This window comes from Girardinichthys multiradiatus, chromosome 22, assembly GCF_021462225.1.
Source record: "Girardinichthys multiradiatus isolate DD_20200921_A chromosome 22, DD_fGirMul_XY1, whole genome shotgun sequence".
NCBI classification, from domain to species: Eukaryota; Metazoa; Chordata; class Actinopteri; order Cyprinodontiformes; family Goodeidae; genus Girardinichthys; species Girardinichthys multiradiatus.
This window is the reverse complement of record NC_061814.1, coordinates 38,902,417-38,929,773: the sequence shown is the minus strand read 5'-3', so window position 1 is coordinate 38,929,773 and position 27,357 is coordinate 38,902,417. Positions and strand designations below refer to the sequence as shown.

Here is a 27,357-nt window from a genome sequence, read left to right as displayed (position 1 = left end):
AAAGTAATGAATGTTTGTATTAATCTTCCATCCAAATGATTTTGAACACTTCTACCAGTCTGCAGGAGGCTGCACCTCAACATGTTCACCTCAGATATGTGCACAGAGAAAGGGAAGGAATGAAGAGCAGAAATAATTCCCAAATTAAGTTTTTGCTTCACGATCAAACACTCTCACTGTAATCTAAGCGCCATTGTGAGAGAATGGTGTGTCTGGGTCCCTCTCTGCACACCAAGAGGCTGACACAGATTCACACATGACTCTTCAAACTGGAGAATAAATCAGAACTTGCCTGGTTGAACTAAAGAGCTTTTGAACAGCCACACACAGATCCACAGCCATGTTTCTGAGTAGGGAGGCATGGAGTTTGAGAATGAGCGATAAAGCAAATTCAGAATTAACTTCAAAGCGATCCGACAGTGGAGCGGGGTCAGCACACCACCCGCCTCCACCTCTCTACCTCTCCAAGCGAGCAGCCACCTCTCTATTCGTGTGACGGGCGTCCCTGTGCCGCTGCCTCCCACAGCCTGAGATTCATTCATCAAACACACACTTGGTAATTTACAAAGGCAGCATAAAATTGTGGATTTTCGGGCTGTGTAATCTTTAGACAGATAAACAAATTACCCGGGGGCCCCTCTGGCAGGGAGGGAGCGCTCGCTCGGCTAAACATTCATTACTGGCGCTCCCGGAGCTGGTGCCGCGCCGCACAGCCAGCGGGCAACCTTTGGCGTGTTAGGGCTCGGCAAGCAGAAAATAACATGATGGCGAGTTAACCGACCGTGCCATGATAAATGACGCCGCATGCCGGGCTGTTTACAGGCCCATGTCTCAACAATCTGTAATGCTCAGAGCCTGAGAGTGTGTGCTCAGTGAATCATCAGCCAATCTGCGAAAGCACTAAACTGTTCCATTGCGGCCCTGCACTACCAGCAATTAGCCGGCACTTCAGGGGGGAGAAAAGCAAACAAGGAATCAGCTGCGAGTGAGAATCACCTTTAGCATAATTAAGTTGATAAAGCAAACAGCGTGTACCTGCAGTAGAGGTAAAGAGAAAGTACACCCTATTCAAATTCTTAAATATTTAAATAAGGACATAATAAAAATCATTGGTCTTATCCAATGCTAATGCTCTAACCTTGAATCAGTATGATGACTGGCTCATAATCATCAGTGTGACCACCTCTATAAAAGCAGCCGTCTATGCGGTTTGCTGCTCTGGAGCATACCAGCTTTTTCCAACACAATGCCAAGCTGGAAAGACATCAGAAATCACCTTATAGAAAATATTGTTGTTGCTCATCAATCTAGGAAGGGCTACAAGGTTATTCCCAACTATTTCCAGTTCATCATTCTGCAGACAGAATGATTAACAAGTGGAAAACATTTAAGACAACTGCTAATCCTCCCAGGTGTGGAAAACCCAACAAATGCACCACAAGGTCAGACCCCCACAATCCTATTAAAACACTAATGAAATCCAACATTATATATTAAACCAAAATGTGAAAAACTAATTAAAACGTTCAATTAAACAGCTCTCAGAACAATCTGTAGCAGCAATAAATCTCAGTGGACGTTTTCTGTTTGACTTTTATTAAGTCTGGTTGGTTGTTGGCCAACTCGTCTTTACTCTGTTGCTTCAGAACATTAAAGGTCTGAAGAAAAAAAAAAAAGGTCCACAGCATTTCAGTCAGGACGAGGACTGGACTTTGACTGGACCATTGTAACATCTTGTTTCTTTCCGTTTCCAGTTGTTCTCTAGTAGATTTGTTGCTGTGTTTGGGATTGCTGTCATATGATGGCCCCGTTTGGGTCAAGCTTCAGTTGTCAGACAGACGACCTTAAATTTCTTTATATAATACTGTATTGTTGTTTTTTAAAGGTTTTTAACCAACATGTGAAGCCAAAGGCAAGTTTCCACATATGTGGACAGTAAACATTATTATTATACAGAGGAGTTCATGGTAGCCGTTTTATCAACCCTCCATCACCAGGCTTGACAGCTGATAGCTGTGTTTGGTATTCTGTAGAATCTGAGATTGCTTTAATGGGTTTTTGGTCATTTTTGTGAACATTGCATAAACTGACCTTGGGGTACGTTTGCTGGGACGTCAACGTCTAGCAAGAAGGGCAAGTGTCTCAAATGTTTTCTACTTGTTAATAAACTGTGGATGGATGGAGTTGTAAATGGCCTTTAACTAAAGGGGCACAATATATCAAGAATATGCCATCATTGCAATGTCAGCCTGTGCAAAATTCATATCACAAAAGAATGTTTGGAGACCAATAATTGTTGGGTAATATATTCCAAGTGTTATGAACTTGGATTTTATATGCTAGTGTATATTTAGTCAGTTGGACAGAGCCTCATAGCAGCAGATGGTCACACAGGACACAACTGACATTGACCAACATACTAAAGGTCACAGAGATGGATGCTCAGACGAGCAAAAAGGAAAGGAAAGAGGAAACTAGGTATACATTAGACCTCATATCAAGATTTTCTAATATTGTGGCGCTCTATCTTTAACCACCTTCCAGGTGATGAGCAGCAACAAGTGCATCTCCAATGTTATGGATGTATGATTTTGTATGTATGATTCTGTGGCTTTTTCTGATCTCATTGCTGCCCTAATTAAATATTTCTGCCCTTGTTGCTTATCTGCCACACGCTTACACACCATAACCGCTGATCACATAAAATGCAACACATAAGCAAAGATAAACTGATACAAGAGGATGGCACCCCTTTAGGAGGGTAAAGAACAGGCATAGTTAAATGCAGGACTCGCGCACTGCTCCCTTGTGCGCAACACCAAGGTCATTGCTGATGTCTTTTCATCTTGGCATTGTGTCAACACACATCTGCATGCTCCAGACCAGGAAGTTTACAAATCTCCTGCTTTTGTTGAGGTGGTAACACTGCTGACTGTCAGTTAAACAAGTGCATTTTATGAGCACCACCTGGCTGCTGCTTCATATCTTAAATATATGCATAGCTGTAAAAGGTGTTTCACCCCATATCAGTTTCTTCTTTGCTTCATATATAATAACAGTTTGGAATCTGTTGTAAATTTTTTAGGTTAAATTTAAATAATTTTACAACCGGTAAAGACCAGATCAGTTTTATTTTGTTGCCATATGTAACACCTTAGAACTGAAACAGGGTGTTTCTAAATGCTTTAGGGTTACTGGTTTTTCTTGACTTTTTGTTCTGGAGACCAGACGTGATGTTTTAGAAAGGCTGCAGAAATCCATTGAAGCTTCAGCCACTGAAGAAGAAAGATCAGGAAGGAATTTCTTCTCATTTGTTGAAGACAAAAGACACTTCCTGAGTGCCCCCCTGCTGTGGATTGGTACTGTACAACACACTGCTGCACCTCTCCCACACACATTTACAGATGAAAGCCAGATTGATCCAGCACAAAGGGAGCCTAATGGCTGAAAAGTTTGGAAGTCCACAATGCTCAAGATTTGATTTTATATCGTGGGGTTAATGGCTAGCTTGTGTTTAAAGATGTGTTTGTGTAACGGAAAAAAAAAAGGAGTAAACCAAATCTGGGTGAACGCTGCTTGGCTGCTTGCAGGATCACTTAGTAATCCAGCAAACAAACTAATGAGTCGAGAGTGAACAGACAGCAGCATTGGCTGTGGGAGGATGAGAGCAAAAAAGGTGGCAGATTGGCTGCTGTTTGTGATTCTGAGGTAGATCCGAAGTTAAACAGGGTTCAACTCTCTGAGGAAGATGAGGCTTTATGTAGAAAATGGGACCCAACAGAACTCTATAAGGGCTGGGATACATACTGTCTGGGTTCACCCTTGGCTAAGGGGGTCAAACATAACATTCAGCAACAACTCATCCTTCCATCCTTGACGCAGCGCAGGAGAACAGGGTAACACCCAAAGCCTTGCAGAAGTGTTTATATCAATGAACGTTTTCATATTTAGACAGTTTAACTAAAAACCTCACTGTGTTTTATTTAGATTTTATGTGACAGACCAACACAAAGCAGGGCATAATTGTGAAGTGGAATGATACACCTGATTTTTGATTGTTTATCATTTTTAAATATTATACACAGTTCAAACACAATACACTGTAGAACATTTTACTGCAGTGACAGTTGCACGCTTTTTGGGGTATGTCTACCAGTTTTGCAACTCTAGAGACTGAAAAAGCTTCTTTTGGCAAAAGCAGCTTAAGCTCAAATAGGATTGAGGCTGTCTGTGAACATCAGTTTACTTTTCAATTGGATTTAAGTTTGGACTTTAAGTGGGCCATTTTACCACATCAATATGCTTTGATCTAAACACTTCTATTATAGCTCTGGCATTGTGTTTAGGGTTATTTTACTGTTGGTAGATCTTTGCAGCCTCTGACATGGTTTCTTCCAGGATTGACTTGTATTAAGCTCCATTCATTAACTCTGACCAGCTTCTTTGTCCCTGTTGGAAAAAAGCCTCCCCACAAAATAATGCTGCCCATACAAACCTGTTTCACCATGAGTAAAGTGCGTTCAGAGTGATTGCCAGTTTTCTTCCACATGTAACATTTTGTATGTAGACCAAAAAACTAGCACCTTCTTTCAAGTTTGCCGTGTCCTTTACATGGGTTTTACTTCTTCTGACTTCTTTTAACAATGTCTTTATTCTTGCCACTCAGACTGGTGGAGGGCACAACGATATTTCCACCTGAGCTGTTGATCTGTGCAGCTCTTCCAGAGTTACTATGGTCCTCTTACCTGCTTCTCTGAACTTTATTTTGAGGAATCAGAGTAAAGGAGGATGAACACATATTAATGCAACATATGCAGCACTGTTTTCTGCTGATCTGTCTCATAAAATCCCCATATTTTGTGGTAGTGATGAAACAATGGGGACATGTTGAAAAGCCCAAGACATAAGAATACATTTGTAAAGCACTGGGCAGTGCTTTCTCATTGGAGAAAGATGTAAAAGCAAAGTTGGATGTAAATTATCTTGAAAATTTTCATTTTTAGAACCAAACGTTGTTGGTCTTACCTTTACAACCAGGTCTTTAGCAGAGGGTGACATGAGGATTCGGTCACACCAGGCGGGGCATCTGGTGGTCATATACTGCTTCGCATTACTGTGGTCCTCACTGTACGGATAACTGGAGAGAAACACCAACAAAACAATCAGAGCCCCAAACAAAAAGGAAAAGCTATATTTCAGAGGCATTCCCTTTATATCCTGGTAAAAGGGCTACTGAAGATGCCAATAAACATAATGTCTATTATTCAGAGTCAGAAAAAAGAAATAAATATCATCTGCCATCTCAGAGATGGAGATCACAAGAAAACAGGAGGTCCATTAATATGACCAATCATCTGAGTAATCACTTGAATCAACACACAAGGATGGCTCTATCAAAGCAATCTTTCTCTGCCAGGTTGTGTGTGTGTGTTAGAGGCGGAGTGGGCCAGAGGAAGATTCAGTTGCCCATATGTACAGCTACACCCCAGCACGGTCATCAAAAACAGATTAGGTGCTGCAGCAAATGGCCATGAGCAATTGTGCCTTGGAACGGCGGGGAACAATCGCATGATTTAAGTGGCAGAGTCGGGTGGGGAGCCATCGAGCTGATGCAGATTTACATTGTTGAAAATTCAATTTGCCCCTCCGGCTCATCAAACTGTTTCAGATTTACACACTACCAATCCAATTTGTTTGTCTGCGCTCATCAGGATGTAACAGCAGGCTTACATACTGTAATACCAATCCAATTTGCTCCCTCAGTGCCACATGTGCTAACTGTAGCATAACAGCAAGCGCCTCTTCTCTGAGGACAATGATACCCTAATGGTAAAATAAACACACACAAACTGGCTTTTTTAATTCTTCACGCTTGCCAGGCTTTGATAGCTTAATTGGACATTGTGCTGAAGAAGATCATATTGTTGAGTGTGGTCCTTTGTAGTTCTTTCAATATCTGTGCATTCAGGTCACCAGAAAAAGAGCTGCTGCTAGTAGACTGATTCTTCAACTGGGATGTGAACTGGTACCAGCATAACACCGGAACCTGTTTTTATCTCCTCTAAAGAGACTCAAACATAGCAAGAGGCCTAATTTTATAACTTATTATTTTATAGCCTCTTTGCTGTTTGTGAAATCTCCTTCTGCCAATAGGACAGCACTTAGCCTTCCTCTATAACATTCCTCTTGCTGGAGCATACAGCAGGAGGAACCTTTTATGCTGAGCTCAGCACAATGATAAAAACTGTTATGGGAAGATATGAGAAAACTGGGAAATTTGTCTATATTGCAATTCGTGTTATATTTTTACATTTCTACCTTCCTTTTAATGATGCTTTAAGCCATATTAAAGCAAATAAGCCGCTGAATATGAATATCTGTGTGAAATATTAATATCAGAAATATATGCACCTCAGTAAATTCAAGTCTCACTAAAAATTGTCATTATGCCAGTCATTTACTTTATAAAGTGTAACTTGTATATTGGTGGTATTTTTCAAGTGTTTACTCCTGTTCATTTTGATGATTTAGATGAAAACACACTGAAAACTAGAATGTTACATAAAACCAATAAAAATGTATATTAAATACAGAATCCATGTACTGTACAGTATATGCAATCAATAATTAGGTGGGGGAGAGGGACCAATGCGACACGGCTTGGAGGCGATCAGCCAGTGGTACTGGTGAGGTGTTCTGGAAGCCTACAGTTCGTCTGCATTGTGGGTTCTGGTGTCTCTCATGTTCCTCTTCACAATAATCAATAGAGTCTCTAAGGGATCTGGGTCTGGCCAGTTTTACAATTTTTTCATTGCTTTGGTTATCTTTATTACTCGAACCCCTTTTCAACCACACTTTTTCCTTTAACTTAATTTTCTATTAACACTTTTGTATTTTGCACTGTGTGAAAACCCATAACATTTCTGCAATAAAATCCTTTCTTTATTGGTCTCTGTTGGTAAGATGAAAATTTTCTGAGAAATGAAGTAAGATTTTTTCTGTTTCTGCAAGCCATAATAATCAAATAACAGAAATAAACATCTATAACTACTCTGTGTGTAATGATATAAAGATGATATATGTATATAATGTATGAGTTTTACCTTTTAAATTGAAGTACTAAATTAAACGTTTTGATAATATGATTTACTGAGATGCACTTGTATGTGTGTGGATGAAAAAGGGGTTATGGCTGGGGCATAACACACACACACATACAGACACACACCGCACCAGGTGTACAAACAGACCTGCAGAGAACTTCTTAAAGGAGTTCTCCGCCTCCAATTAGCATTAATAACATTCAAACACCGGGGGGGAATGTATGGAGGTTTTGACATGCAAATCAAAGGGCTAAAGAAGTGATCCTGGGATAAAAGGGAGCATGAAGAATAGGATGAGTGAAACAGATAGAGATCGGAAGGCAGAGGAGAGGGGATAAAGATGGATCAGACAGAAGTGATGGTGGAAAAGAGCAAAGTCTTCAAAGAGCTTTGAGAGCTGCTCCACGTCAGGGTGGCCTGAATGCTGCTGCTTCCTGAGGTGACGGCCTGAGAACAATCCACCTATCAGGGAATGTCTTGGAGCTTTATTGACTAACAAGACTGGGGTCATTTTGGTGTTAAATAGAGAGAAAATCAAGCTTTCCTCTTCACCTCCTTCAAACAATGAACTCCCGCTGGATAACTTCTCCAGGCACTCGAACAACACATCTCGGTCATTTCTGATGATGGCAAGTTGTAAAAAAATGATTAAAAACAATGAGGTATAACCATTAAACTCCCATCCTCAACGTGGGCAGGTGTAGCTTGTTTCTTTTTTCTGTGTTACCGCACCCTCCAGTGACTCCAACACAGATAACAAGCATGAATGCAACAGCAAACAGTGGACCCAAAGTGATTAATGTGACCGATAAGGAAACTCACAAACTTATCTGGAAGGGTAAACTGTCGAAGAGGGTGTGTGGGCTACGGCAAGGCTAATTACGCTAATTAATGAGCTACAACTGATAACTTCAACTATTGTGTGCCTGGAAAGAGGCCGTGCAGCACTTCACTGAAACTACACAAGTACACACAAAACAAACATGGAAACAACTCCACCACCTGTGATTCTGAATGAAATATTTCCTGAACACTTTGTTTTGCAGATGACTGACAGTTGCATCCAACTCTCAGTGCTTAAGCAGTCCCGTCAGGTTTAGAATAAGTGCATGTTGAGCTTGTAATATTTCTCTTGATAGATGCCCGTTGTTGAGACTGTACAGTTAATCCATTGTTCTGTGCAGCCGGCCACTCTGCAGATGATACATGTGTGTACAGTCTCATATCTGGACCCTCTAGCAGCCAATGAGAGCTCATTCATTCATGCTTGGTTTAGGGTTTAATGTTTGACTTGGCTGCTGGCAAATTACTCACTTGTGTTGCTGGTGGTGTCAGCTTGTTTGTCCTGTAACAGTAAAATTAAACTGGCAAGGTGAGCACAGCTCCAATCTATAGAGTGAGACCGGGCCTCACCCAATAATGGGAGAGGCAACATTTATATACAGTGTAAAAGCATTTATACTGCCTGAACGTTTGCTCTGTTCTACTGGCATCTTATCATAAAAAAGGAAACAATACAGGTAATTCTCAAAATATTAGCATATTGTGATAAAGTTCATTATTTTCCATAATGTAATGATGAAAATTTAATATTCATATATTTTAGATTCATTGCACACTAACTGAAATATTTCAGGTCTTTTATTGTCTTAATACAGATGATTGTGGCATACAGCTCATGAAAACCCAAAATTTCTATCTCACAAAATTAGCATATTTCATCCGACCAATAAAAGAAAAGTGTTTTTAATACAAAAAACGTCAACCTTCAAATAATCATGTACAGTTATGCACTCAATACTTGGTCGGGAATCCTTTTGCAGAAATTACTGCTTCAATGCGGCGTGGCATGGAGGCAATCAGCCTGTGGCACTGCTGAGGTCTTATGGAGGCCCAAGATGCTTCGATAGCGGCCTTTAGCTCATCCAGAGTGTTGGGTCTTGAGTCTCTCAACGTTCTCTTCACAATATCCCACAGATTCTCTATGGGGTTCAGGTCAGGAGAGTTGGCAGGCCAATTGAGCACAGTGATACCATGGTCAGTAAACCATTTACCAGTGGTTTTGGCACTGTGAGCAGGTGCCAGTTCGTGCTGAAAAATGAAATCTTCATCTCCATAAAGCTTTTCAGCAGATGGAAGCATGAAGTGCTCCAAAATCTCCTGATAGCTAGCTGCATTGACCCTGCCCTTGATAAAACACAGTGGACCAACACCAGTGCTGACACGGCACCCCAGACCATCACTGACTGTGGGTACTTAACACTGGACTTCTGGCATTTTGGCATTTCCTTCTCCCCAGTCTTCCTCCAGACTCTGGCACCTTGATTTCCGAATGACATGCAGAATTTGCTTTCATCCGAAAAAAGTACTTTGGACCACTGAACAACAGTCCAGTGCTGCTTCTCTGTAGCCCAGGTCTGGGGAATGCGGCACCTGTAGCCCATTTCCTGCACACGCCTGTGCACGGTGGCTCTGGATGTTTCTACTCCAGACTCAGTCCACTGCTTCCGCAGGTCCCCCAGAGTCTGGAATCGGCCCTTCTCCACAATCTTCCTCAGAGTCCGGTCACCTCTTCTCGTTGTGCAGCGTTTTCTGCCACACCTTTTCCTTCCCACAGACTTCCCACTGAGGTGCCTTGATACAGCACTCTGGGAACAGCCTATTCGTTCAGAAATTTCTTTCTGTGTCTTACCCTCTTGCTTGAGGGTGTCAATAGTGGCCTTCTGGACAGCAGTCAGGTCGGCAGTCTTACCCATGATTGGGGTTTTGAGTGATGAACCAGGCTGGGAGTTTTAAAGGCCTCAGGAATCTTTTGCAGGTGTTTAGAGTTAACTCGTTGATTCAGATGATTAGGTTCATAGCTCGTTTAGAGACCCTTTTAATGATATGCTAATTTTGTGAGATAGGAATTTTGGGTTTTCATGAGCTGTATGCCAAAATCATCCGTATTAAGACAATAAAAGACCTGAAATATTTCAGTTAGTGTGCAATGAATCTAAAATATATGAATGTTAAATTTTCATCATGACATTATGGAAAATAATGAACTTTATCACAATATGCTAATATTTTGAGAAGGACCTATACATGTTTTTCATTTCATACAATTTTTACAAATAAAAAGTTTTGTGTGCCGCACATTTGCAGTTAACTTTGTTGGCTAAATACGTTCTAGAAACAAATTGGGTTGCAACCACATCTACAAGTCGTTTTGCCCAAAGATTGACATTTTGCCCATTCTTTCACTGTAAATTAGCTCTAGTTTAGTCAGATTGGTTGAAGAGTGTCTGTGAACATCGCATTTCAAGTCCAGTCACAGATTTTCAGTTAAATTTAGGTCTGGATTTTTGACATGACTATGCTTTGATCTAAAACATGACATGATCCATGTCCTATTGGAGGGTGAACATCAAGTCTCAAGTCTTTCCTGCAGCCTCCAACAGGTTTTCTTTCAGGATTGTCCTGTATTTAGTTCCATTTATCTTCCCATCATCTCTGACCAGCTTCCCTGTCCCTTGCTAAAGAGAAACATCCACCACGGTATGATGCTGCAATCATCATCTCCCATTGTGGGATATTGTTTCAAACCCTTAGATAATTTAAAAACCATTTATCACTTTTCTGTCACATAAAATCCCAATAAAGTACATGTTTGTGATTGCAATGAAACAAAATGTGCAAAGGTTCCAGAGCTATAAATAGCTTAGAAGGGCACTGTCTATACATTGCTCCATTATGGCTATTGTGGCTACACCCTGTATGTTCTTATAAACCTGTAACAATAGGTTTCCAAGATTTTAAAGTCCATTTAGCTAAGACCAGACACTCCAGACTTCCTGAGCCCACATACCCGTATCTCCATTATCAATATCAACAGCCCTATATAATGAAAAGTGGCAAGCCAAACAGTGGACTATTCACTTACTGAGTATGTACTGACTGCAGTATAAACTTGAAGATATAGGTAGGGCAGGAAGCCAGAGATAAGAGTTGTCATATGCAAGACATGATGTCATGGGCGTAAACCAGCATTGTGGCAAGCTGGAGAAGCCAATGCCGAGTTGGCTAAACGTAAGAATAGTTGGCTTTCAAATGACTTGCTGCCTCTACATATATGTTTGTTTGTGGTTGTCAGGGGTGGCGTGGAAAACACAACTCACAGAAAGATTCAAGAAGATCAACCAAATGCTATCAAAACGCTGAATTTGTAAAGCTGGGAGGCTTACAGGGACAACATTGGCATAGAGGAGCACAAACAGAGTGAGACACCATCGGCTGGCATGCAGCTTGCTGGGATGCAGCATCGTCAACTTCTGCCTTTAGCTGATCTAAATGAAGACAGGAAGACACAGATGGCATCCATTTAAGCCTCTCTGAGTAAGATTGTTTTAAACAAAGCTTCCTTCTCAGAGGCATCGTCTCAGGCGAAAGGCAACGATATATGACAGCAGCGAATCTTCAGCTGTTGTCACCACAGTGGCCCCTCATCATTTTCACTGGCTCTCTAGTAGTTAGAAAGATGGATGCGCTGCTGGTTGTAAAACAATGTTCCTGTTCAGTAGATCAGCCCATAATGCTGGAAGCAGCCAACACAAACCACACACTTACAGCGACTTGCTTTTTAACCCAACATTGTGGCTCAACTATTTCGGTGGTGCTTCTTAAACAGAATCACATGCCTCTGCTACAGTGTAGCACAGCTGTCACAGAGCAGAAAACAAGTAGCTTCCTTCATATATGGTGCAAACAGAAGGGTTGTAGAGCTAATGTATTCACAATCAAATGCATGTACAGAGAGGGTGAGATCATTTGTACAGGCCTTCAGAGGAAGGGGGTATAATGAAGAGGGTTGTTCACAGATAAAGTGCAGAAAACAGCCATCCATATGGGCTCAAAGTGAGACGCCAGGAATTCTCCAACACTCTGATAAATCCGTAACAATTTCCTATTAGCAGTTATTGACAAACTGGCTGGTAGCCTTATATGTTCCTTGACATTTAGCCAGGCATCAGTTTCATCACAGCAGTGGCACATTTAGCGACGTCCTCTCACACCCTGGAGCTTTAAAAATATTTGCCCTAAGACTGATCCCCAGGTGCTATCCATACAGAGAGGACACAAGCGTTTATCAGTTTCAGCCTCTCAACAGACCTCACCTCCCGACCTTTGGGTCAGGCTGGGCTTCTCTGCTTCGTCCCATGTCTAGACTTGACAAGCAATGAAGCAGCAATCGAGAGACCCTGGTCCCTCTAAGACCTTTTCATCAGTCTTACTACAGCACCTAAAGAGATGTTCAGCTAAGGAGAGGAAAATTATACCAAAATTCAGAAATAATTCCCCAGCTTCAATAATACTTCAGATCAATGTGGCAGCAAACATCTGCTTAGAGCAAATTTAGATGTTTTTTATTTAGTCCACTGTGATGAACCAGGTTTCTCACGACACTCAAAATGTTGTAAAATCAGAGCCTAATACTAATACTTTTGAACAAACACACAATGATAAGTTACTATAATAAGGTGGCAATACATAAAACAACCCATAACTTACAGGTAACTTTCTGCGACTTAGTAGGTTTTTCCTAAAACGTCCGGGTTACGTTCTTGACTCATATTATTGCTATTTAACTTACTCGATGGAATCTTCTATTTATTTACCAGAACCTACACATTATATTTTAAGAACTGCCTGGTTATTGTCTGCAACGTACAGGTTACTTTCTGAAACATATACGTAATTATCATGTGTAACATCAGGTTTAGATCTAGAAAGGAACCTGCAAATTCCAATAAAATAATCTGTAACGTCAGGCGAAATATGGGTTGTATTGCTACCAATAATTAGCAAATCAGCTTGTTAGTACTTTAATTTCCATTATATTTAACTTTTCCCATAACCCTTCAGCTTGAGAGCGCCTTGGTGTTTAATATCCCGCAATACAGAGTAACTACGGAAACTGCTGGAGTATTTGGAGGGCAGGATTTTCTGAATTTCAAAGCATAATTTCTGAATTCAAATATCAGAGTGGTGTGATCTCAAAGCCTGACATACCCTCATTGAGATTACAAAAGTCACTACAGTCGTAATAAACTAGCTACGATCAGCTTTGTCTGATTTGTGACTCCATAGATCTGTCATACATGTAATCCAACACTGTCCATCCTCTAATCTTAAACATATGGTCTTTGCAATTTAGTGTTTGGTTTATGATGAATTCAGGTAGTAAACAACTCCTACTAGCAGGTAAACTCAGTGAGCTTGGGTTTACCATAATCCCAGCTCGAGGTATTTATTTAGGAAGCAAACTGAATATAGGAAAACCTAAGGTTAAACAGGGATTCGCTCAAAGAAACTCCTTCACGCATCATTGGGCATCAGTGCATATTCCATAACAGCAAACAATACATCATTAATATTCTGGGTTTTATGTGCTTTAGGTACCTGCAGAGTTGCTCTCATACTTAAAAAAATTTAAAACACATCAGAAATCTATGCGACTTCTTCCCTTTCCCTTTATTTCCCCCCACAAAACTCCACATCATCTTCCCACTCTGAAATCACTCATGATATGGCCACTGATAGAGTTGTGCCACTGGTCTGATGTCACTTAAAATCTCCCTCAAAGCCCACTCCAGTAACCACGTTACGAGAACACATTCTCCCTCTACCTGCCTATCAGCCACTGCATTTGTTTGTTTTTTAGAAGCTGGGGACCAATTCAATTTTTTCATCGATCTTGTGTAAAAAACACAGAGAAGAAATCAGATCAGAGTAGTACTAAAAGCTTTCCCTTAAATCAATCAAAATACATGAATAAGTTACTGGTACTTTTGTATGTTTTTAGGGGGATATTACCTACCTTATGCCATTAAAATATGAAATAAAAGGTACCATGATCTGCAGTAAAACTTACCATTACTTTTAATAATAGCGGTGCTGCAGTCCATGGCCTCATGGTTGATTGGCAGTTTCATGTATTACAGCTGATAGAGAAAGCATTCTAAATAAACGATAAGCGTAATAGTTTCATCTTTCCCCTGAGCATACATGTGATCCTGTCTGCATCGCTGTGCGGGTGTTCATCAGCCCTTCAGAGCCGTGCAGCCGACTGGCTCCAGGTCCAACTGTCACAAGTCCCAGGCAAATTCCTCACCCCAGTGCCCAAGTACTCAGACGTGTCACAGCCAACTTTGACAGATGACTTCTAGGAGATCAGGAATATATATTTTGAAACCCAAGGCCTCTGCAGAGATGCAAACGGAGGAATTTCCTGCTACAGAAAAAATAAATCTAATCACCTTTGTCCTGGTATAACAACACCAAGTTTGAGACATACAGATGCATCTCAATAAATTGAAAGAAAGTTTATTTAAATAATTAATTTGGAAGATTATGAAAACCAGAAAATTTTGTTGCTGAGAAAATATTACATCAGATCAATAAAAAAGGATCTAAGTACAGAAATGTTATGCTAGAGTCTGTAAGAGCCGGTGTCCTGCTCTGAATATTGCTTTGATAAAACAAAATTGAATCAGCGGCTCCTTCTGCAGAACTCGTCATGCTGAAGAGCTTCCTTAAAGCAACCTGGGCTTCCTTCATGTCACACCGAAATTATACAGCAAATTATGCAAAACAACCTTCAAAAACAACCAGAAATAAAAATACTGCACAACAGATGGATGTATCCTCAAAACATATATCCTAAAAATCTTCTTAACACTGAATTCTTTATGTTTTTTTGCAATACTCGATGTTTCTGAGAAACTGAATTTTGAGTAGTTATCAACTATAAGCCACAATCTTCTAAATGAACAGAACACTTAAAATATACCACTCTGTGTATACTGAACCTTTATAGTTCATAAGTTTCACTTTTTAAACTGAATTATTAAGACAAATAACCTTTTGATGATCTAATTTGCTGAGATTCACCTGTAATTTTAAATATCGCCAGGTAGCATTTATTTTCACTTCTTTTCTATCCGATCCTTAGTTGATTTGTGCGAGGCTATCTTACTGTGATATCCAATCCATGGAGAGAATTAACTTAAAGATTAAACGTCTGTGGCCATTATTGATTTATAGATCGGGAGCAAAGTGAGCCGTGCGTGTGCATGGCTGTGTGCAGCAGTGAGGGTTTGTTCTGATGGCCGACATTAAAAAAAGAGTAATAACCTCACAGATGGCGAGGGGATGGTCCTGAGCAGAGCGTGTGATGGTGAACAATTGTTGAGGCTTGATTGCTCAAGGAGCACAAGGCAGAGCTGACAGGGGGAGGGGTACCAGTCCACACATAAGAGTGGCAGAAGCAGGTTGTTTAAGTTTAACTAGGCCACTGCTGCCCATTACAAGCCTGACAACAATGTGTATGGTCGCAGACGCAGACTAGATCAAATCAGATTTCATATGCCGCTCCGGGTTTCATCTGTTTGATTCATCATCACCTCAAGTGTGAGGAAATCATTTGTATTCTTTTGCAGCAGCACGTTCATACCTCCCTGTGGAGAGATGATTCAGTATTATATGGATAGGTGCAGGAGTCGGGCAGTGTGAGAGGACGATAAATCCACCTGTCACTTATGCAAAGTGATGTAAATGGGGCCCCTGATTAAGACACAGAGTCATTTAAAAAACAGGGACTCGCAGAGCCGTGACACACGCACACCTACCAAGCCTCACACACGCAATCTCTAATCGATTCACACACACACACACTTGGAGCGTCCTATGTTTCTAAAGTCCTTTCTCACACAAAGACACACCCACACACACGTTAAAATCCCCCGCCGCCCCGAGCCTGCCACTAGAGCAGTTTATCAAGTAATTATTGTTTGATTACAGCATTTCATTATCTGCGCTGATTGAGTCACAACCGACGGCAAAGGTCAAGCGCCATTAACGCGACGCTCCCTAAAACATATTTCCACGCCAGCCGCGTGTTTGCCCTCCCTCTCCTCTGAAAGGGCTAATTGCAAATGCATTTGTTTGAGGAAGAGAAGTCCGCCAGCTCCCGTCTCCGCCACGTCCCACTGAGACGGCATTATAAATGCGGCCCGTGGCACTCCGTGCAGTACGCACGCCTATATTCACATGGGAGTTCTTTGGGAACATGTGCAATCATACTGATCCTTATAAAACAAGAATCCAGGAGCTTTTATTGCACTGCTTGGTAAAAAGCGACAGTGTCTGCCTCTGGTTATAGAGTCTTCAGACCATGTAAAATCTGCTCACTACAGGAAAATATTCTTTCAGGTTTTATTTTAGGCATTTTGTGGATGTCCAGAATATAAATAAGCGGCTCTGAATTTAGGAATCAGGAATAGTTCAAATAAACTGAAAGCATTCCTTCATGATGTGCTTAAAACCCTAGAAATGACCGTCCTGGGTTGTCTTGCATTTTACTGTCATAAATCCTTCATTATTCAGGTCATATATAGTTTTTTTTTTCTTATACTAAAAAAAGTAAAATGGTCCATACCTGGGTGGGAAAGAGATCTCTAGCTCATGGAGGCGATCCTTGAACACCGACAGCTCTTTGTCATATTCTTGAAGCTGGAAAAGCAAAAAGAACAGAAATAAGGAGGGAGAAACATGAATAAGCAGGCAATGGATGACAACTAATTAATCTAATCTGTGATCGCTAATTAAGATTATACAAATATTGGACATCCATACATGTGACCTTTACTGACTTGCAGTCAGGTTTCATGTCAAACCTTTACCCTTTTCAGATTCTAATTTCCAGAGATCTCAGTAATATTTTCACCCAGATACAAAGCAGATATTTGGACAGCAAGTAAGGCTTTCAATTTGCAACCTGTAGAGGAACCCAAGGACAGGGATCAGTGCTCAGCTGGATTCAATTAGGCTAAAAACCACAGAGCATGCAAAAAATCTTGGTGGTGTTTTGACCCCAGACCTAAGTTTTAACAACCACATATAGTCCATTACTTAATCAGCGTACTATCATCCAAAAAAAAAAAACACTTCCAGAATAAAGATTTTCTGGTCAAAACAGCATACCGACACCAGAAAAATGGATCATATGAGGCCAGTTCTGAAATCGGCTCCGTGGGTCTCTGTTTAACAAATGAAATTCTAAATATTGTTACTGGTTAATAAAGCACTGACAGGTCTACAGACAAAACACACTTCTAAGTTGCTAGTCAAGTATTAACCATGCAAAGCACTCATGTCGTCAGAGACCTGCTAACTCAGAGTTCCCAGGACAAGATCTAAACAAAGGGGGGCAGCATTTAGTTTCTGTGCTCCTTAAACTCTGAAAAACATAAAAAACCTGAAATGTGCAGAAACTGTTGGCTCCTTCAAGTCAGGACTGAAAATGTTGTTTACTGCAGCTTTCAATCAAATAATCCTACTAAGTTCGTCTATTTATCAGCAGCCCTTTAATTATCTATAATCTAAAACAAGAACAAACAGACACGCGGGTGACTGCAGTGAAAAAAAGTCACCTTAAATGATAAATCTAAAAAAACAGAAAATAATAAAATGATGGTTTATTCTACCCTTACACAGTTCATGAAGCCTCAATGAAGATTAAATTGGCATTTAGGATGGATGGAGGGATGGATGGATGGATGGATGGATGGATGGATGAATGGATGGATGGATGTTTCAGGCATTGGGATAGGGAATAAAGTTGGGAATTCCGGTTTATTTTCCAAGTATATCCAGACCTGGAAAAGGTTCAGACTACATAGGAAGTCTTTATACTAACACAGCTGTAGAAGCTAAAATTCCTTCAGAAAGATCAGCACAAACCTTTTGTTGTTTGTGCTTTAAAAATCAAAGCTTCCTTCAGAAACAGAGCAGACTTATCTTTGAGTCTTTAAATTCAAGCAGCCTTATTCGATTCAGCTAAGAAGTCAATACCCATTCATCCCCTGGCCTTATAGTCTCAGGGAGGCGAGGATAAGAAAGAGTCAAACGCACTTGATCTCATCTTTGGGCTCATTCGGTTACTCATACATACTTGAAAGAGACACAGGGTACTGATGCCAGTTGACCAACTGTGTGTGTGTGTCACCAGTTCTCTCTAACCATTCTCTCTAACCAGAGTGTGTCTCTCTCTAACAACAGAGCATCAACACACTCTTCATCAATCATGTCTCCTCACCCAGCTGTACTCACTCACTAGAGTGTACACACACACTTCCCCCAGTTTCCCACCTTTCGCAAAACCCATAAATCATTAGTGAAAAGTGCAATTAGTGGCTCCTTGTACACATTAATTATCTGGGAGATGAACAGGTAGCCAAGACACCTGCATGACTGCCTCCCTGAGAGACTGACAGCCACGTTTCCCAGCAACCCTTGGTGGACCTTGCTCTAGCCCCGCCCCATTCGCTTCAGACAGGAAGACATGGAGATGAAGGGGAGCCATGTTGGTTTGCTGGTAATTTGGGCTACTCAACATGATTCAAACACTGGGAAACAGTTAAGGCCTGATGAAGACATCCTCCACGATGAGTCTGACAGCAGTTGTATAAGCACCCTGACGTTAATGACATCACATTGCTCCATTAAATGTGATAATATGTTGACGGGTACATAATGAAACATCAACGAAGATGATGTGGTGCACATGGGCAATATTTGGAACGACGTCCTCCCCGTGCAGATGTCATACGGGAATTATAGGAGGTAAGGGCTGTCTGACACCGACACTGACATATTTATGTTATGCATGTATGACCGTCTATGCATTGTTTGCCTACACGTCACTGGTAAGTACACGCTTACAAACAAGTCCTGTGCAAGCATTTGCCACCACACTCGTCCTCTGCTTGTGTATGTGGTGTGATTATGTGCCAGTGGTGTAGAACAGCAGCCATTACTTGCAGCCACAGCGGCCTCCCAGACAGAGTCTCCGCGGTTCAGGAGGGCAGATGTGCTGCATTCATCAAAATCACACCGCCGGGGAGGGGGGTTGGTGGTCGGGGGTCGCAGGAGAGACTCGCACACTGTGGATGAGGGATGGCAGAGCAGAGGATGCAACCCCACACTCTGCTGTACTCCCTAAATCACCATGTTGGAGGATATGTTTTAACAGCATAACCAGTGTTGGTTGCAAAACAGGACTGAGAGAAATGAAAATGACACAAAAATACATGTGTATGGCACATTCCAGTAAACTTCTTTCGGTCAAGGAGAACTGTAGATTTACACAAGTAGGGAAAGTTCTTGGCAGTCAAGACTTTGCCAAGGCCTTAATAAAGGTCTGAACTGTAAAGAGGAAACTGGTTAGGATTTTCTGGGACAACCCAGGTACCATCAAGGCTCAAGACTTTCATAATCTAGAACCTGTTGGAACAACAATGTCAAGGTTTTATATTGCTATGGACTGAGAGGGGACAGACCAACAAAGAAGTCCCTTCTCCAAAACCAACACCTTTTGAGAACAACTGAAGTTAAATATCTTCTGGAGAAAGATTTTATTGTCAGACAAGACATAAATTTAGCTGTTTGGCCTGTTACAAATATGTTTAGAGAAGCCAAGGTGAGAGTTTTAAACCAAAGATCACTATATCAACTGTCAAGCATGGCAGTGGTTGAATCATGCTGCGGGGCTGTTTTATTTCCAGCAGTACTGGGGCATTACACACTTGGCAAAGTGACACAAGTGGATGCTCCAACAGCAAAATGATGCTAAACAGAGAATAAAGCAGTTTTGGAAAAGATAAAGCAGGATGAACTATTCTTCTGGAATATCCTTCCAAAGCCTCTGACATATGTTTTTCAAGCTGTAGGACCCAAGGGCAGGCTGGATGCAGGCAGAATCATAACGAAATGGATTTTATAAACTGAAGAAAATAGTTTTGCAACATGTAAAAAACTATAGAAGATGAAGAGGTAAAAAAACATGGAACTGACAGATGAGACATGAAGATCTGACAATGACAGTAAAATCTGGGGAGCCTATATGCACAGGGAGGTAGAGTTCTTACTGGTACAAGGACCAGGTGTGAGTAATTAACTGAATGTGTAGCAGGTGTGGAGAACATGGACAGTGGCACTGAGAGAGAATGATTCAAACATACTTCAAAGATACATGTATATAGGGGGGAAATAACTGATCAAAGCACATATTTATTTATTTCTACCAGGTTTCAAAACTGCTAAAATCTATTCTGCTAAGCTTTAAAGACTCTTTAATGAGATCCCTGAAAAGTGTTGGAGAAACCACAGATTATATGGCTGATTGGAGCATAGAGTAATGCAACACCGGCCCAACATGTTACTGCGCATTGCCTGTAAGCTGGCTAAAAGAAGGCTACTATACTTTTTCCTCAATTACATTTAGCAGCAACATGAATAATTACTGCCTTTCTGCTTTAAATAAAAGCAGTTGAATAATTATATATGTGGGACCACTTGTTTGCTGAGTATTGGACTATCTGCACCCCCCTCCGCTCAGAAGGAAGACAACTACAAGTAAACCTATCATTTACTTTTATTCCTTTATTAGAAGGCCTGGGTAGGGTCAGAGGTTGTAGTGCGATGAGAATCGCTAGTTAGAATCTCATGTATTCTGAATGAGATGTACATGTAACCTTGTTTATTGGAACTTTGATGTGTTGTGTTGATGTCTGAAGCCGCTGTGCTCCTAGCTCTGTGCGTGTTTTACCACCTGAGAGTCAACGCAGGTGCGTTGTGATACTGCACTGCTGAAATAACCGCATGGTGAAATTCTCCATTTATTTTCTTTTGTCTCCAATCTCACTGTTCGCTATCTTGCTGCCAAAAGTTTTACAACCCTTTGTGTGCTCAGGAGTTTGGGGGGAGGTTTTATGAACCGAGCAGAAGTTACAGTGTAGCTGCGCCCACTCTCCACTCACCACCACACCCCTTTTCCATATTATCTTTCCTTCTTTTTGCCATAACTGCTGGTTGATTCAATACACACCCACTGCTGTTTGCTTTATATTTGCTTAGTTAGATGTGTTACCCTTGCTATGTAGAATTTTGCATGTTGAGTAGGTGAAGATTAATAAATATTCACATAGATAAAAAGAGACCGTTTTGTGTTCATTGTGTGCAAAAGTGATTCGTCAGTCAAGATAAGGTTAAAAGTTCCACACGTTTCGGCAGAAACGGTCGATTAAACAGTGACATCTTCGGCAATAGTTATTAATTATTACGGAGTATTTGACAGTTGTAATTGTCAAAGGCGTTGAGCCACAATTACAACACCAGAAACATCTCTGGTCTCGATTCATAAATGTGGATTTTGGTTAAGAAGCTAATTTTGTCAAATTATGATTTTTGATTATAATTATTGATCAAGGTTAATCAATCAATAATCATAACCCCCAACATATATATATTAGTTAAAAAAGTTTTATAAATATAATGAAAATGTGGTGTTTTTATTCCCGGTTATTACATCTCGATAATCACATACTGGCCCAGGCTTAGTTTAGAAATATGTTTACTGCTGACTATGTTTTTATAGTATAAACCAGCTCATGCTATAATGTATGGAGTCAGAATGAGCAACATATGGCTGTGTGTATGCACATGGTGAGTGTGCTCCTTAAGTGAATCTTGAGTTATTCATCCAGATGAATGGAAAACCCTGCAGCCTGAAATTTCACACTACATTTCATCCCAGGTCAATTAAGCATAATGCTCTGCTGCTCTGCTGGGTTGGCAGCTTAAAATAAAAAAATAAAAAAACACAGCTTATACAGGTTCAAGGCCTTGTGACATTATAAAGCTGGCAGTAGTTTGTCAACCAGAAATGACCTTGGGAGTTGTGGAGAAGGGTCGGCGCAAGATAATGTCGGGCCGGCAATAACGCCAGGGGAGAAAAAGATGAGGAAGTGTCAGGGCAAAAACTACCCTGTCATGGGCTCAAATTTCTGACTGTGCACCCTCCTAAATCAAATTGATGCCGATAGTTAAGGAGATGGGTAAAAAAATATAAAAAATAGGGCATTGCAGTGTGTCTGAGCATGTCCACCACCTGTAATTGTGCTTTGATTTATGCATTGTCAAATATTCCCTGTGACAACACCTGCTGCCACTGAAAACCATCAATAACTGATGGGGTGAAAGGTCATTTAATTTGATTTTTACCCATCTCTCTTGGCTTTCATTGAGATGGCCATATTTTTTTCCCCTTCTTTTTATGGTATCTTCATTATTTTGTGTGGAAAAACGATAAAAAATGTCATTGGCGTGGGCACGAGGCAGGAGGGTGAAGTGAGAACAGCAGGAGGCACTCCCAGCAAAATGGCAGTTGAATGAAGGGTTAAGTTGGACAGCAGTAAAATGTAATTTAGCTTTAGTCAGACTTTAGTCATCAGTAGTAATTTCAGTTTTAGTTGAATATATTTACTAAATTTAAATGTGATCAACTAAAATATAAATCAGAAAGAAGTGTAATTTAATGATCTCTGAACATATTTAAGGAAAATTATTTCTTTAAACATCCAAAAAATCCAAACATAGGTCAATCTGTAGCCAAAAGGGGGATGTTTGGTACTTTGACAACTTATGATTAAAAGTAATTCTCTATATTGTACTCAAAGTCTACTATAAGGAAAGGTATGTACATGTCCACCATGATTAATACCTACCTACAGGAGGTTGTTCTTATTTTTAATTGGATCAGAGAGTCAGTTGGCCCCTGAACCCATTAAGTTGGAACTGAGTGTAATACACTGTTTCCACATACTAAAATTCAACCAAATTAAGCTATATGTTAAAACTGAACTTTTTTTTATTTAATTTTCTTTCCTAATTCAGGACATAATGAACTACAACAAAAAATGAACTAATTTACCATGGTTTAGGTTATGATATGAATTAGGATATGAATTAGAGGTCAAAAGGGACCAAATGGCAATGTGTAGGTTGGAAAATGGAGCTGGCAAACTGACCCAGAACCGACTGGATTTAATCTCCATCCCATATTTTCATGTTGTTTCTTTATTCACTGATATTTCAGGTATTATTATACTAAATTAGTTCTTATTTAGTTTTTGCATGGAAAAAGCTAATTGATAATTGAATGTATGTTGGGGATGCAGGGAAGTGATTCCTAATACAATGATCTGAAAGTGTATAATGGCGTACTAATGTATGTATGATGTACATGAAGCTTAAGAGCTATCCATTTTGGTAAAGCTAAGTAAACATTTACACGTCAAAGTAAATGACGTAATTATTGCAGAATCAATTTAAATCCCTTAAAGTCGGATTTTATTTAACATTGACTTTGAAGCGCCACTTAGGAGCAGTAACAGGCGTATGACAGTTCTTTGGGCTCCAGCAGCATTCCTTCACTTGTTTAAAACATCTCCTGGTTTTTCGAGTAATGCCGAGGACCAACACCAACAGCATGACGAGCAGGAAGGTTCATCAAAACACAAACACATCCTGGTCCCCCATCTGCCAACACCACACTGATAAAGTTACAATAAAGAGATAGTGAAACAAAATCAATGAGGATGGGGGACAGGGACTGAACTGTGCGTGTGTGTTGTAGGGAAGGAAACTGATTTGCAGGAGTACAGATGTGTGCACATCCACACACAAGCACACCCTATCGCCGTGCTCCTCCCATCCCTCCACCAGAGCAAGGCCCCATGGTGCCCCTTGACGCCACGAGCGCCTGGAAAATTTAATCTTCCCAAATACTCATCAGGGCTCTCCATCGTCCTGCCATGACAGCGCCGGGGATAATTAATTATACAATTTCGATGGGAATATCGACTAAACAAACCTATTAATCATAGCAAAAGTCAATAGGCATGGACACATTCAATCATGTCCCGGCCAATGATTACTCCTCTCAAAATACAATAATTATTTTCAAGAGCTCCCTCAAATTAAATTTCTGTCAAGCTGGTACAAGTCTTGCAGTTGATGAAGGATGCAATGGATTTTTTCCTCTTCCCTTCCCCAGTGGAGGAGTGGGAGGCGGGACATTTATCCTTTTGGAAAGGTAGTTTGTTTTATAAGGATCATAACACGGTGTGTTTAACTAGACCATGACCATCAGATTATCTCTGATGCCCCCATTATGTCATCCATCTTGTCTGGCTTGCTGAGGACGTGGAGAGGGAGCAAGGGAGGAGGAGGAGCTGAAGTTGAGGGGGGGACATCAGCCACCTACAGCAACTGTTTCACAAGCAGGGTCATATTCTCTATTAGTACCACCTCAGTAAATACCAGGTTTTCCAAGAACCATCATTTGGCCCAACATTTTAAAACAGCGACACAACAGGACCTGAACTTCTTTTTAGCTTCTTCTGCTATATCATGAAAACAAAAAAAAAGGAAAAATAAAACATTTAATTTATCTAATGCATGACTGGTTGAAGGATGCAGCTGTATTTTGTATTGCAATTTTACTCAAAAGTTCAAATTTCCAAGTTTGAAGTTGGAAAAATTACCAGACAGGTATCTCGAAATCATTTTAACGTAGGAAATTTAATATGGAGGCAAGGCAGCCATATTGAATTTTGGGACTTCATGAAAGTCCCAAGTAAGACTCCAATTCGTCTACCGTCTCCATCCTATCATCACTTGAGAACAAGCTAGCGGGACGTCACAGACGTGACCGTCAGTCTGTTGGTGCTTGGGCGTCTGTGGGGGTGATCTCATCCTCCTGCTCCTTTTTAGCAGTCCCCGGGCCCGGCTTGGGCCCAGGGGGACCATGGGGGAACCCAGACTTCCTATTTGTTTCAGGCCGCAAAGCATCCCTCTAGGCCTTCAGGGTGCCGGGGGGATACTTCATCCGGAGGTGGTGAGTTGTATCTGGTGGACCTTTAGCAGAGGGGAGGTTGACCTCTTTGCCTCCAGGGAAGCGGTTCACTGTCCATTTTGGTTCTCCCCGACAGACTGCACCAGTCTTCTGAGCCACGATACGCTGGGGCACGATTGGCCCTAGCCTCTACTTTATGCTTTCCCCCTGATCTTTCAAACTCTCCTGAAACCTCTTCAGGAGGGGCACAGGGTCCTCGTGTGGCCCCCTTATGGCCAGTGAGGACTTAGTTTTAAATGCTGTAAAGGCGTTGCTCCGGCTCACAGATGCACCTCCCCTCCAGGAGGGACCTCCTGTCCCAGCTGGGGTGTTGGATTCTCCACCAAGACCCAAGACTCCTCTAGTTCTGGGTTTGGCCCCTGCAGGGACCGGCTCCTCCTTCTCCTGATACAGTGGAGTGGTAGGCCGCACAATGGCCATCTATATGAATAAGTGGGCGGTCTTTGAGGATTGGTGCTGTGGTAAGGTGCTGGACCCGATACATTGTCGCTGACATATTGGCCTTCTTTCAATGGTTGTTGGATCTGGGGGGGTCCTCGTCCACTTTGAAGGTCTATGTGGCTGCCATCTTCGCTGTCTATGTGGCGCCCCATCCACTGCAGGGCATTCTACAACAGTGACATGCAGCGTCCCACTGAGGGTGAGTGAGGTTGTGACTGTTGTTCTGCAGATTTGGGTTCCTCGTGACCTTGCTGGTATACACCATCCAGTGCTTGAAGCACCGCCTTTCGTTAGTAGGACGAAAAGAACGAAAGTTACTACTGTAACTACGGTTCTATAAATCCTGGATGACCGCCAGAGTGCTTGGTCCCTCAGAATCCTCATGCTTAAGAGAAGTAAGAATGAGCTTCTAGTGTCATGAGACGTGGATCACCAGTAGGTCAGGGGTGACTTTGTTGTCATTAGTACTCGACCTCGCATACGCAAGAATGATGATTCAGTGCTTGCAGCACTGCCTCTGGCAGTCATCTGGGATTCAAAGAACCGTAGTTACAGTAGTAAATTTCGTTCTGCCTGTTTGTAGTCATATTTAACATTTATGCTCAGTGATTCCAATGCAAACTCACATCAAGAAGAACATCAGAAAAATAAAGAAAAATGGCATATAGGTTTTACAACAGAAATTAAAAGCGATAAAACAGAAAGGCCATAATTACCAGAATGAAATCAAGAGTGGGCCATAAGGTGCCTGTTGAAAATCCAGCCCAGACTTTTGTTTGAAATCATAAGGTGATGACTAAGGTGGAAGGAATTCATCCAAATAATGTAATATGTATATTTTGGAATAACAAATGTAACAAGGTTATGTATTGGATAATAAACACCATTTCTGGTATGTTTCTTTTTCTAATCACTTTGTTGCTCCATGTAATTGCTTGGATTTCTTTATGTTCCAAATTTATATTCAGTTTCAGGTTGTTTTTAGCATTTAGCTATTTTAGCATTAGAGGTTCATAAATGACTGCTGATTTATTGCCTGGGGCTTATATAAAATTTTTATATTATGAGTCAAACTGCATTAATAAGCTCTAGCTTCGTGCTTCATTCTGTTGATGTGTAGGTGTGTGTGTGTAACTCTAGGGGGAATTTAACAAGCTGCAACTTTGAACTACTTAATGTAATATACAGCCATATAAAAGCAGAGGAATGTAAAAGGTGCTTTCAGCTGCACATACTTAACCCTCGGTGTGCCTGTGCGCATACAGTTAAAAGTTATTCAAAGACATCTGGGTTCAAATCCTCGCAGTCCATGAAGGTGAACTCTTGACTGCTAGAATCGATCCAAATTCCTTCCCCAAACCTGGTAAATCCGGTTCTAGGGCGGCACTGAAGAGTGCTGGTGCCACCCTGGAACCAGTTTTACTAGCAAAGATCTGGTTTGAAGGGTATTACAACACTAGCACCAAAACAATGCAAAGACTGGTTTGTTAGGCCAAAGTTACTGTAAGAAGGGCGTTCGTCAATGTCTCACATTATAAGTAATCGCTAATCAAACATCTCTGCTGTGGCTCCTTTGTGTTACATTTGGACAGATAATCAGTTTAAACCGTTATAAACTGCAGCTGCTGCTATCATACAGAAGAGGGTGAGACTATGAAGCTGTTGGGATAAATTTAATTTGTTATAAATGACTTTTAGATGAGAGGGCAGATGAGCAAATGAAGGGACGTAAAGGGGTGACTTACTGAGGTCCCATTGTTTTCCCGGAAGACATTCTGGTCGGCATATTTAAAAATCTTCTTTCCAACTTCAAGAACAACCTAAACGAAAGGAAGGAGATGAAATGTGCTCTGATTAATGGCAGTAATAATGAGGAGAGGACTCAGCAATTAGAGAATTAATTAACATCCCTGAGCAACAGAGGCAGGCAGCACTAAGTTATCCGCTGCTAAGGTCAGGCACAATCTGACCTTTGCTAAACCAGGACAGGTAGAACAATTGTAGAACTAAAGGGCG

At 41.1% G+C, this 27,357-nt stretch overlaps 1 protein-coding gene across 2 annotated transcripts in view; it reads right to left on the bottom strand.

Annotated features, from left to right (window-relative positions):
• LOC124858855 (inositol polyphosphate-5-phosphatase A-like) overlaps positions 1-27,357 on the bottom strand; it is a 188,744-nt gene that overhangs the window by 4,475 nt on the left and 156,912 nt on the right. For both annotated transcript variants that reach the window (XM_047351131.1, XM_047351130.1), the window contains exons 11-13: positions 27,087-27,161; positions 16,582-16,655; positions 5,026-5,137 (exon numbers count right to left, since the gene is read on the bottom strand). In XM_047351131.1, coding sequence (XP_047207087.1) covers positions 5,026-5,137; positions 16,582-16,655; positions 27,087-27,161 — 261 coding nt within the window. The remainder of the gene's footprint in view (positions 1-5,025; positions 5,138-16,581; positions 16,656-27,086; positions 27,162-27,357) is intronic.